At 34.0% G+C, this 13255-nt stretch overlaps 1 protein-coding gene across 6 annotated transcripts in view; it reads left to right on the plus strand.

The window, feature by feature from the left end:
- Positions 1 to 13255, plus strand: part of Cdh18 (cadherin 18) — a 769132-nt gene that overhangs the window by 721992 nt on the left and 33885 nt on the right. For all 6 annotated transcript variants that reach the window (XM_026783735.1, XM_026783736.1, XM_013349758.2 and 3 more), the window contains one exon: positions 471 to 607. In XM_026783735.1, coding sequence (XP_026639536.1) covers positions 471 to 607 — 137 coding nt within the window. The remainder of the gene's footprint in view (positions 1 to 470; positions 608 to 13255) is intronic.

Consider the following 13255-nt stretch of genomic DNA (forward strand, 5'->3'; position numbering starts at 1 on the left):
ATATATATATATATATATATATATATATATATATATATATATATATATATATGACACATATAGAGTTGGCCCGGGGTCACCTAGTGGAACATAGTTCTTCCTCCTGAAATGTTGACTGGTTGGATCCAGCTGAGAGCAACATGATACAGGTGTTTAGAATTGACATAGGTTACCTATAAGAGCAGTATTTTATCTTAACTACTGAAGCACCTCTCCAGACCAAAACCTACTGCTTATTTTTATTCACGGAATTCATTAGTTTTTCTTCAATATGTTAATATATGATTTAACTATTAAAAACAACTGTTAGAGGTTATATAAAATACAATTCTTAAACAATTCTTAGGTCAAACATAGACATTAAAATGTAGCTGCATTTTAATGCACTTTATTTAATAACTCCATTATTATGTTATATTGTTCTTATTTACCATTCCTTACATGGAAAACTTTTATCTTCTTTCTTCCAGGTATTTCATCAATCACAATGCTGAAGAGGACAGAGTTTTCAATATTGATGCCAATACTGGAACCATTAAGACTTCAAAAGTTCTTGATAGAGAAGAAACACCATGGTACAATATCACAGTGACTGCATCAGAGAACGGTAACCTGCTTTATGTATCTCAGGGAACAATGTTATTGTACATGGGATCACAGGCAGAGATTTTCTAGCCAGCCAGGCACGACCCATTTCTCTTTTGTCAGGATTTTGCAGAATGTATACATGAAGCCATTCTCATATCCATAATGTAATGAGCTTTATTGTTTTCCCTTCAATTTCATCCAGCATGAAGTTAGAAATTGATATGATGAAATGATTAGTCCTCATCCTTGAGTCAAGAGTGTCTGATTTTCCTCTTAATTGTGCTAATTTCCTGTTTCATATACTTATACTTCACTTATGCTACCAAGTCTTATCAGTAAGGGTACTAATTATCAGGCAGTTCAGACCCTAGATATCATTAAACAACCCTTACTGGAATTAGCACTTACAGCATTTACACTGAAAGAATTTGTTGGAAAATCTCAACTGTGTATCTAACATCTCTTTGAGCAAATTATACAAGACAAATCTGAGAAACTGGACACATATCCAGGGCAGTGCAAAAACACCCAAGTGTATAGAAAACAACAAAACCAACAAAAAGAACACAAACACACACCTTCACATACACACAAAGTATTTTTTTGATGTTGAAAAAAGCAAATATTACTATAAATCAAAACAAGATATCCATAAAGAAATCTGTTATCTTGATAATGGTGTCTTAATATTTTAGGAAATATTAAAAGCACCTCGGTTTAGAATTTTAGACACAAATGACATAAATATTTAAGAAATATTTCAATACACATGACAAAAATAAACATAATTAAATGTATATTTTAGAGTGAAAAATATTGCTATGTAAACAGAAATCATGTTCTTTATTTTTGTAGATAAAACAGGATATAAAAATATTTAAAGACATTCATTTAGATAATAATAATAATAATATTAGATAAAGTATATGTCTTTCCTTCTAAAGTATATAATACAGTTTTCTCTCCCTTATCACAAATGGATGTTGAAACACTGTCATTTTTCCTGAAAGGTAAGGAAAACCACAGATATGCATCCTATCTCTCTAGAATAGATTCTTCTGGTAATTCTTCCAACACAATTAAAGAGTATGTGATAACTTCTAACTAAACTGTTTCACTTAGAATATTTTTATTTTGTACTGGCATATCCATGTGAAAATACAGCTTCCTATATTGTGTGAATCTAGCATCTTTTATTTAACTCTCCTTACTGTAATATTTCAGTGTTGACTTACATTTAGGTTATTAATAATATTTTTGTTCATATTTGCCTGGAAACGCAAGGGTAAGAATGTTTCCACACCACTTCTTTGAGTGTTTTCTTAAATGTGGAACTGCTGTTTTATATACCAATTCCAATTACACACACTCGGAAATATGGGGCCATTCACTAGAGCATGGTCAGCCATAGAACAGGAGAAGGCACCTCCATAAAGAATCCATTAACTCTCTATAGCATTCCAGCCATGGGTGGGATCATCATGAGCTCCCCCATCCTTGTTGAAATCTTGCCAGGCTTAATCTTGTTCTGGTGGTCAGTACTGTGAGTTCATGAATTTTTTTGTGTCACAAGCTACCTTTCCGGGTGACTTCTGCCGTGGTCTTGCAAGGGCGGTTTCATACCTTTTTGGGTAGGAGCTTGAGGATTAGAAATGTTGGGTAGGAGGAACAGAGATAAGAAAGATACAGAGAGACATAGGATAGGATAATCCCTACAAGGCAACTCAGTGGATCATGAATACTGAATTTGCCCACGTTTATCTTCTACATCTTTATACTTCTATACAAAAGGGGGGAGAAGGCAAAAGACAGCTTTAAGATGACACAAAGGACAACCAGAACAGTTACTTGCTTCAGTACTCGACATCAAACCATTATTTCCTGAGTAAAGTATTTGATGGTTTGAGCAGGAATGTGCAGTGAACACCCTAGACCTAGTTTCCTGTAGGCAGCAACTCCCTATGTCAAACCTTTTATTTTAAATGAATGAGCACAAGAATATGTTTGAATTCTCTAACCTCTGGTCAGGGGTGAGCAGATTAACCTCTACTGGCCATCTTAAAGACCAAAACACCAAGTAACCACACCCTAGGAGAATATCTTACTTTGTAGCCACACCTCTTTTCAATGACTATGAAAGACCAAAAATAAGCTCAAACTCTCTGACCTTCAAACAAGATGGAACAGACTCACATCTGTGTGCATCTTGACACTTTGTCCTGTCTCTTCCCGAAGACACTGTATCACTGTGTTCCTTCCAACTTCTAAGTTTTATAATGTTTATGCCTCTAGATTTATTTAAATTGTATTTTCATCATATTACTAGAAAATAGATAAAGCAGACACGAATAGGCTAATTTCATATCATTCTGGCTAGTTTTCATTTACCAAATCCCCAGATTTAAAATAAATAATAAATAATATTAAGAATCACGCGAAAAACTTGAATTAATATTTGAAAATATTTACAAACAAATGTTGAAAATATTAAGCAGATCTTGTAGAAGGAGAAACCCTTCTCAGGATGTATATAAGAAGGTGGTGCCAAGTGGTGGTGGTACATGCCTTTAATTCCAGCACTTGGGAGGCAGAGGCAAGATTTCTGTGAGTTTGAGGCTAGCCTGGTCTACAAGAGCTAGTTCCTAAACAGGCTCCAAAACTGCAGTGAAACCCTGTCTCAAAAAACCAAAAAACGAAAAGAAAAAGAAAAAAAGGTGTTATTTAATTCTGAACCATCACTTAAGCTTCAATAATATTTGCATCAAGTAGAAACCAACTAACAAATAGACATAAATACTTACATATAAAATAAAGTATCATTTGCAGTCATTGCCAAAGCAAAGTCCTGTTTTTGTAAGAGAAAAATTTTAATTATTTATTTGAGTTTTCTTTTCTATTTGGTATTCCTTCTTGTGGGAAAAGAGTTAATACATATCTACTAAGTAAAACAGTAAACTAAATTGTAATTTCCTGGATTTTATAGTTGGTAATAAAAAAGCCGTAGAGACCCATTCAATGAACATTACTGAAATATAATTTAATCCCAATCATAAACAGGTGTACAGAACGAATAAGCAATAGTTAAGATTTTATAACCATGCTGGAAGATTGCTTTTAGAGAAGTACGTCTCCAGCACCTAATGCCTAGACTAACTGTCCCTTAGTGAGACAGAAGGTATCCCATAATTGTAGCCTCAACTTCACTATTAGCCACGTGGGAAAAAACATGGTCTGCTTAGGAATGCTGTTGCTATTTTATCAAATGCTCTTTAAAATTCTTCTTAATATAGTAGTTTCTACAGAGTAGATTGTCCCATGCAATTGCTTTTCCTGGTTAATATTTAAAGCACTTTAATTTTTTCTACCGTGGGAATTATGCAAATAAGAGCCCTGTCTGTGCAGAAAAGGAAATGTATCAGATTTAGAACAAGAATACTCGGGCACATATTCTTGTTCTAAATCTGATACATTTCCTTTTCTGCACAGACACTGAGAACTCAAGAACAATAGCAATGGGTTTTTGATCCTACTGCACATACTGGCTTTGTGGGAGCCTAGGCAGTTTGGATGCTCAACTTACTAAACCTGGATGGAAGTGGGCGGTCCTTGGACTTCCCACAGGTCAGGGAACCCTGATTGCTCTTCAAGCTGATGAGGGAGAGGGACTTGATCGGGGGAGGGGGAGGGAAATGGGAGGCGGTGGCGGGGAGGAGGCAGAAATCCGTATTAAATAAATAAATTAAAAAAAAAAGAATACTCGGGCACAGGGTATACAGCGCACATGGAATCTTATGCCTTCAAATGTGAGTAGGGAGCCTACGGCTAGCCTGGGCTTTGTATGAGGAACATGCCTAGGGAATAAGAAAGCTGGGCATTCTCTCCACTGAACTTCCTTATTTCTACGATACAGCATGACAAGGAAGATTTCAACCAGGGTGTCTGTGCACATTCAGCGAGAGCTCAAAAGTAATAACAGAGACATTAGCTGCATAGACTGTGAATCTGAGTTCCTTCTTCCATTCTTTTGCCCTTGTTGACTGTGAGATTTCCACTACATAAGCACGTGGTAAATGCCATAACAATGTGCCTGGACTATGATATCATTTTCTGCTGTGGTCAAAATTAAGTATTGTAAAAACATCTCTTGGTCACCATGGCTAGCAGAGTAATGATCTGTGGAATCTAGGAAGGTAGTTTTATTTAGATTGACTAAGTAGCAGGCGTTGGCTCAACTTAGAAACTCTGAGCTCAAGTAGTTTGTTTCAGGCGAATTTAATTACAGAACAATTTGTTGAAAAAAAATTCTTGGTGATAATTAACTTGATCCCATGTACACAACAAAGCTTAAAACATGATGAAATCCACTCTCTTTTTATAAAATGGCTCTATAGATTCAGTGAGAAAATAGGCTCATCATAAGGATATCAAGAAAAAAAATAAGTGTGGTCTCAGCTACACGAACAGCACAAAGGTTACTGGTCTATAAACCATGTCTATTCCCAGCATTCCAAGGTAGAAAACAGGCTATGCATCTCTTTCCTTGAGGAGACAACTCTTTGTTTAGCATTTCTGGTTCCCCCAGAGCTTGTCTCCGAGCATAAGGACCGCCATACCCCTCAGATTATTGAACATCTCGATTTTACCCAGGATAAGTAGACTTTACCAAATATGTTATCTTAATAAAAAAAAAATCCTGTGAAACACAGATAAAAGCTATTACCATCACACAGACAAAGGAATGGAAGCACAACAAAATATATATTTGAATATTCAATGACTCTGTATTAAATCCTGGGCATTAGCTAAGTCAGTACTATTGACAACAATCATTTTAACTTACTTGACTTAAAGTTTGTGAACCCCATTTATTCAAATTTTGGAGTAGTCTTATTTTTCAATTTATATTTTAAAATTTACTCATGAGTTGAGACTGAAAATTCTATTACATCATTTTTCAAAGTTCTTAGGGACCTACTATTTTGTAAGAAGCCATCTGTGGAAATATTCCATTGTAGGTAGCAGTGTGTGTGTGTGTGTGCGTTATATGTGTGCATATTTTATTGCTAGTTCTTTGAATGTCTCATACAACACACTTTAGTCATATTTACTCAAGATCCTTCCAGACCTTGCTCATTTTTATCACTGTTAGATTTTATGTTCCTTGCCCCTAATAGTTTAACACCTATCATTTATGGTATCCAATATTTTTAGATGTGGAATCATTCACTAGAGATAGTTCAACTTAACTATGTGCCATGATCCAGAGAAACCTCTCTCTACTTGTCGTAGAGACTGAAAATTTCTTATGGTATTTAGCACGTGCATAGTTGTCTTATTATATTATTATCTGCTTTAGCTACTTGTGTATAGGTATTTAATCTTGTAGGATTTATAGGTCCTCCTCAAAACAACTGTAGTGTTATTTGCCATACTCCTTCTTTACCCTACCTTTATTTTCCTCACCTAGTTATAGCCTTCCTGTTGCAGTATTTACTTTTGATTCTTTATAGCCAGTGTGTTCTACCTCACTTCCCTTGAAAGTACTTACCAATTCAGTCAATTTCTGACCTTTATAGGTATGTTTGTTTTTAATATGTCTTCTAGAGCTTGGATTTGGGAACTTGCATTGGTAAATCGTAACTATTAATTGTAGTGTAGCATATATTTTAAAGATTTCTGTAAAATAGAGGATATTCCTTCTGGAATTCCAGGACTCAGAGGAATGACCAGGAACAGATGATAAATTCTAGGCCAGTTTGGGGCTACAGAGACAGATTCTTTCAGTCTCAAAGAGGAGATTATAAAAAAAGAAGAAGAGGAAGAAGAAAAAAACATGTCAAGAAACAGACTTTATTCAGTTATAGCTATGGTTCAAAAATACTAAAGTGATATGTCAATTGGATGGACTTTCTGGTGGTTCTTTGATAAAATCTGATTTTAAACTCATTCTCTTTGGCAAAACCTACACTTTGAGAATACTGAAGTGAGCTTTTACTTTCTTCCTATTATCAGCTGAGGTTTCACCTTCCTGTGTAGGCATCTTGAATTTCAACTTATATTGCTCTAAACCTTCGACACTCAGAGTGGGTCTTTCTGTTTATTGAATCGTTCAGTCTCTTCAGCTACCAATTGAAAAAGGCTAGTCTTTGGTTTGGTATGCCTTAAAATCTCCACAGTAAGAAATGTATTAAATAACACACTGTGAAATTTTTAATGAATGATATTTTGAAGAAAGTGGCAGTTAGGTAGCATAGCAAATGTATTATTTTGACTGTGAATGTGTTTACTTGGGGGGACAAAATAAGCAGAAATTTACACTAATAATCCTGATTGTAGTCAGATTGTATTTGATACTCGAGATAGTAAATAAACTGAGAAGTTTCATCTCACAGTGAGGTCTTCATAAATAGGTTTATTAATACATTTAGTTGGCTGGAGAAGGATGAGAAGCTGCATTGGGACCCTTGTCCAAATTATAGATGCACTCAAAAGCATGGATTTGTAAGTATTTTTGAGAAACTGAAGGAGGGACTTGCATATAGTGTACATATGATCTCTGGAAGGAGGAAGGAGAGAGATATGCATATATATGTATATACATACATACATACATATATGGAGAGAGAGAGAGAGAGAGAGAGAGAGAGAGAGAGAGAGAGAGAGAGAGAGCAAACAACTTGGAGAGTCTGATTTATCTCAATGTATTGGCTCACAATAGTGCAGTAGTCAAGAGCTTTACAATGCAGCATAGCCCAGCTGATGAAGGAAGGCTGGCAAACAAGCTGACTTATAATGCAGATTCTTCAGGGTAAACCAAATCAGGAATGGATTTCATTGTTTAAGAGTCAGTATTTCTGATGTTCTCAGGATTTGTTGTGAATTAGGCACAGGTGCAGCATGCAAGATGTTTGGTTTGTCAATTTGAATTTTAATCTCAAATAAAACAATGTCCTAGAAACTTCCAGAATAAACTGTGACCACATGCATTGGAAACCCATAATGCAATCAAAGCGACTCAGAAGTTCACTTCCGAGTTGCAGAAGCTTTCTCATTCACACTGTTTGAATTTTGCAGTTTCTGAATCTAAGTCAAGACTACTTGTGTTATTTGTATTGATCGTGATCTTTGACATTTTAATACAGAAACATTATACTCTGACTTCTGCCATACATACAATCATTTATCTTCTTTCATCTCACCAAACCTTACCCTTATCTTACTACTAGAACTTTTCTCTGATTCGGGACTTCAGGTTTGGTTCTGTGACCCTTTTGGGTTATCCAAGGCCATCTGATTGATCATTGGATTGTCACAATTCACACGAGTCAGGTGAAGTCAGCAATGTGTAAACAGGTGAAGGCAATGATTTTCCGATCCCAGAAACTATCCATAGTAGATAGTTAGGCATTAAAGAAATCCTTACCTTCTCCATCCATTTTTGACTGCTGTTACTATGTTGTGTGTACAACGTGACAATTACACTTTCAGGGAGATCCTGATTGCAATGGCTATGTTTCACCATGGAAATTGTATTTCAAAACCACTCTCCTAGTGTGTGGCTCCTATGTATTCTGCATTTGAGTCGCCTTGTAAGTGATATACTATCACTTGTCATTCCAATATATTGAGATTTTAATGTGCTTCGTTTCTATATAAATGAGTCTCAATTTCTGCTGTATTCTGAAATATAGTAGTGCAGAGTTCTGTCTTCATTCTGAATTAATAATTAGGAATCTATATGGATGTTCATCCTTGACTGTGCTTTCGTTCTGGTTTTCTTTTATGTGTATAAGTCAAATAGTTAAATGTAAATGAGATTCTATCTGAAATTAAAAAAAGTATTTTACAGTTATGACTCAGTTAAAAATCACTGAACTGTTACTTATCTCAGAAAGAGACACGTACACACCCACACACATACACTCACACACACACATGCATGTACACACACGAGCACACACATACAGCCATAAGCACACACATCGACATCGTACAAAAGGTAAAGATTTTCTTAACATGACTCATGAGAATATTGTCAGGTTAGTGTGAAATATATGCATCATGGTTTTATTCATAGCATCTAACTATGCCATGCTTTTATACTCATTGTTGCTATTTTTATTTTTTAGTTCTATGTTTTGCTTTGCAGGTTTCTTTTTTTTTTATCTTTATAGCTCTTCAAATGAAGTAACATCTAGGAAATTCTTCTCAACTTGTTAGAATATTTTACAACTTCTGCCTCCACAGTCTAAGATTCTGTACTGGTTAAGTACAGACAAATCTTATCACATTTTATTTAGCTATATGTTATTGGTTTTACTATATTGTTACCATTTCAAGTGTAAGATCCACCTCTATTTTAATATTGTTAACCAAGGTATTTTAAAATAATTAGTAAAATAATTGGCACAGGTAATTGTTTAGTAAAATTTTATTAAATATATGAATATTGTTTATGTCTCATTTCTTCCTCTACCAAATGTGTTGCTCACAAGACTATTCACAGCTATACTTCCCTTCATCTCTCCCTCTTTCTTGCCTTTCTTTGTGACTTCTCAATTCCTCTTTCCCTATGCCTTGTAAATGTTAGACATTGTTCTACCACCAACTTCATTTGTCTCTGTACCTCAGTCTGCCAACTTACAATTACCCCACTCTGCCTCTCATAGTCGGCTCTTCCTTCTTGCATGTGTTAAATATTAGAATTTATTTTACCTCATAAATTTACCAAATTGAGACTCTGTTTTTTATTGCTTCTACCAAATCAAGTTGATCTCATTCTGTACAGCATTTTTGTGACTCAGAATATTCAAATCTAAACTAATGCTTCTAAGATTGTAGTATTTCAAACCATAACAATAGCGGTCCTTTGTTTCCACCCTGAATTTAAAAATCAGAAACTCTATGGTACTGGACAAACATATCCAGTTGTTTTTGTGCCTTACCTGTGATTCTTTTGCCTGCATAAGTAAATGGTTATTACAAATATGATTCTAGTGATTTAGGGAATCAGAGAGGTTTAGTGGTTCCTGAATTAAATGACAGTAATGAAAACAATGTGACGTGACTTGCAATGATGAGGATACATAATTTCAGTTCACTATTTAACATTTTTTTCTCTTATTGCATGCCTAACTCATTTGAAAAGTCATTTTTTGTATCTTCTCTATTCATTGACTCTTTTTTCCTCATGCAACTAGATTTAAAGAACAAAGCCACCTTTTTAAAATTTAATTCAACTGGTAATTTCAGGTGGTACAAATTAAATTTAGGTGTAATGGATATAGTCCCAGTTGACTTTATCCTGAAATTATTTTTTATGCAGGTGCATCTAATAATTCAAAAATCTATTAGTGGAGAACAAGTGGTTTCAAGTTCCCAGAGCTTCTGCACATCGTTTTGTTACTGTCACTATGATATTTTGATATATGTCATCTGTCTTCCACAAATGTGTTCATATTATCAGTTTTACTTAGCACACATCTTCATTCTAATTGGCACGGTTTCCTCCCTTGGCACACAAAGGGAATAACAGCACTGAAAGTGGTATTGCTTTCACTGATAGTCAAGAGAAATAAATTGCTCATCTGGAATTCTGTCTATGTATAAAAATGTCAGTGTCTAGCCCGAGGAGTGACAGGAAAAATCTGTACTCCAAATACTGACTTTAAATCTCGTTAAAGATCATTATTCATACCTGATGTTAGGTGACTAAAATAGGAACAGTTTTAGTGAATGGTTCAGATTAAAGGTAGCCCATGTAGTTTTGACTATGATGGTTTATTCATCAGAGGATTACAGGCCATGGGAGTGTAGAACCTAAAATTCAAGGCAATGTCTTCCTGTCTTACTGTTAAGTTAACCGTTTCTATAACGCTCTCTCTCACACACCAATCAGTGTGTTCTTAATGATTCTAAATCTTGTAAAGAGAACTATGAAGATTAAGTTCAACAGGGAGAAAAGCATTTTATAGTAACCGAAGTATTGGGGTGAGACTGTTCTTAACATCTTGGAGATGTTTAACAAAAACCCCTAGAAGGTTTTCAATTATTTTATAAAAAAGGATGTATTATTTAGCTTACTCTTGATTTAGAAGATATCTAGAGATTTATAAAATTTTTATGGAAATAGATTTCAAATTTTATTTGATTTAATCTACATCCCAATGTTTAATGAATTCTCTAGTTTGTATTTATGTTGTTCATTGCTTTAGTGCTTATTGCATTATAGTGAATGCTCTTTAACAATTTCTGTTACATGTGTGCACAGTAACTTGATGGTGTCATTATAGGCTGGAGTACAATCATCCTCATTAACAACCTAGAAAGACAGATTACTTCCTGTAGTAGTGGGAAATCCTGCTACTCTGAGATATTTTGTAGGATAGTTCATATTTGCTGCCATTATATCTTATTTAATAATATATGTATGTCCTTAATTACAGGAACTATTGCAATCAATGATATGGAGCTTAACTTATTGACTGCTAAGTATTAATGTCCATATATTATCCTTATTTATTGGTTAATTATAATATATATTAAATTTAATTTTTATGTTTAATTAATATATTGATGATCTTGAGGTTTTATGGTGATGGCTGTAAGAAATTAGAACAAGTTTGTAGATTTAAATAAAAAGCTATGCATTTACTCAATTCCTTTGAAGTTTTAATAATTTACATTAGTTTATATAATTTACATTACATTAGTTAATAATTACATTAGTTTACATTAGTTTGTAAGAAATTCTGGGTATTGTTTATAAACTCTGTATTGCTGTAAAACTGCATAGTATGTATACATTTATCCATGTTTCTGATGGCATCCACTTAATTCTTATTTGTTTTCAATATAAAACGATTTGGTTTTGGACATCAAAAAATACTGACCTATTTTCCTGTTAATTATATTTGATACATTAGCGATTGATACTTTTATTTCAATGTTGACATAATATTTGGGCCCAACTTTTAGTATTCTGTACATGAATCAATGATTGACTGTTTCTATAATAAAATAAATGCATGTGTGTCTACATTTAAAAGAAATAAACTTAGTTTTAACTTTACTGTAATATTTACAACACTGAAAATTCTTATTTTGTTTATCATTTGGAAATGATACTTCACTTAGTTTTTGTTGTTGTTGTTGTTGTTGCTTTTTTGTGTTTTTTTTTTTCGAGACAGGGTTTCTCTGTGGTTTTGGAGCCTGTCCTGGAACTAGCACTTGTAGACCAGGCTGGTCTCGAACTCACAGAGATCCGCCTGCCTCTGCCTCCCAAGTGCTGGGATTAAAGGCGTGCGCCACCACCGCCCGGCTTTCACTTAGTTTTATATGTCTGATTAGACTTAGAATTCCAGTCTAATTTTGATATAATGTGGTGAATATAAAATGTTTTAGAAGGTATTTCTATGTTCTCATAGTTGTATGCACAAAATCTTTTGTGAACAAATTTACTTATTTTTCAAAATTTATGTTATCCTTTATCTATGTACCATCTTCTATCTAGTGTAGTTCACACAAAAGTTTGCTAGAGTGGCTTTTATAACTAAACAATATTGTCAATTGTACCATTCAGACACATCTTTCTTATGGTTGTATTTCATCTCAAGGGTCTTTTATTATGTATTTAACAATTTTTATATTACTCATAAGTGATTGATTAATTGGCAATGGAAGTACTTGTCAGACTCTGTGTGGAGGTCAGAAAATCCTTTGCGGGAACATTTTCTCCTTCTACCATTAAGGTGCTTGGGGTAGAGGTAGGGTACTTATGCCTGGCAGCAGGATACGCTGAAAGCTGAGCATTTTCTCTGACTATCATTGTATTTATAAGGTAACACATGTTTATGTTAAGATAAACTAATTTTATTTTACTATAAGACATTCCTTTCTGATTACTTGCTTTCTTTGATTGTTTATACATCCTTATTACAGTAATTTACACACACATACACACTCACACACATCTATCTCTCCATTTATCTGTCTACATGTATACACACATGTATGCATATGCAAATGTCTATAAACACATATGGTTTTATGTGTAGTGTGAGTATATATGTACAATATATATTTCTGTGTGACTGTATATATTTATACATGCCATATATATATGTGTATATATATATATATATAACTTGGTGTGTATGTATGTGTGTGCATGTGTGTTTGTTTTAAGCTGGGTTTCAGTGTTCTCTAGAATTTTTGACTCATTTCACAAAATAACTGAGTTCACCCATAAGTTTAGGGTTATGGACATACACACTCTGTATATAATATCATAATCTTTTCACGGAAACTAAATATCTATCCCCTCAAAAATTTATCATGATTCTCATTGTTAATTAACTCAAATAACACTAATTATACCAACAACCACTTAATCAGGAAGAAGAAATTTGGAGTTTTCTGAGTGGACATTCTTTTTCCACTTACATTTCCAGACTCATGTAGCTACTATACTTGTTGATTCTATTACAAATTATTTTGACAGTAAATTGAGGTGCACATATTTTCCAGGATAGACTTCCTTTTCAATTCCTTCTATGCTATTTTTCTTAAATTAATATTGTTTTTTAATTCTTTTGTTTTATTGAGAAAAAGGAAAAAAAAACAAGTTTCCACCTCCTCCAGGCCTCCCATTTCCCCCCCTCCTCCC

This window comes from Microtus ochrogaster, chromosome 19, assembly GCF_000317375.1.
Source record: "Microtus ochrogaster isolate Prairie Vole_2 chromosome 19, MicOch1.0, whole genome shotgun sequence".
In the NCBI taxonomy this organism is placed as follows: Eukaryota; Metazoa; Chordata; class Mammalia; order Rodentia; family Cricetidae; genus Microtus; species Microtus ochrogaster.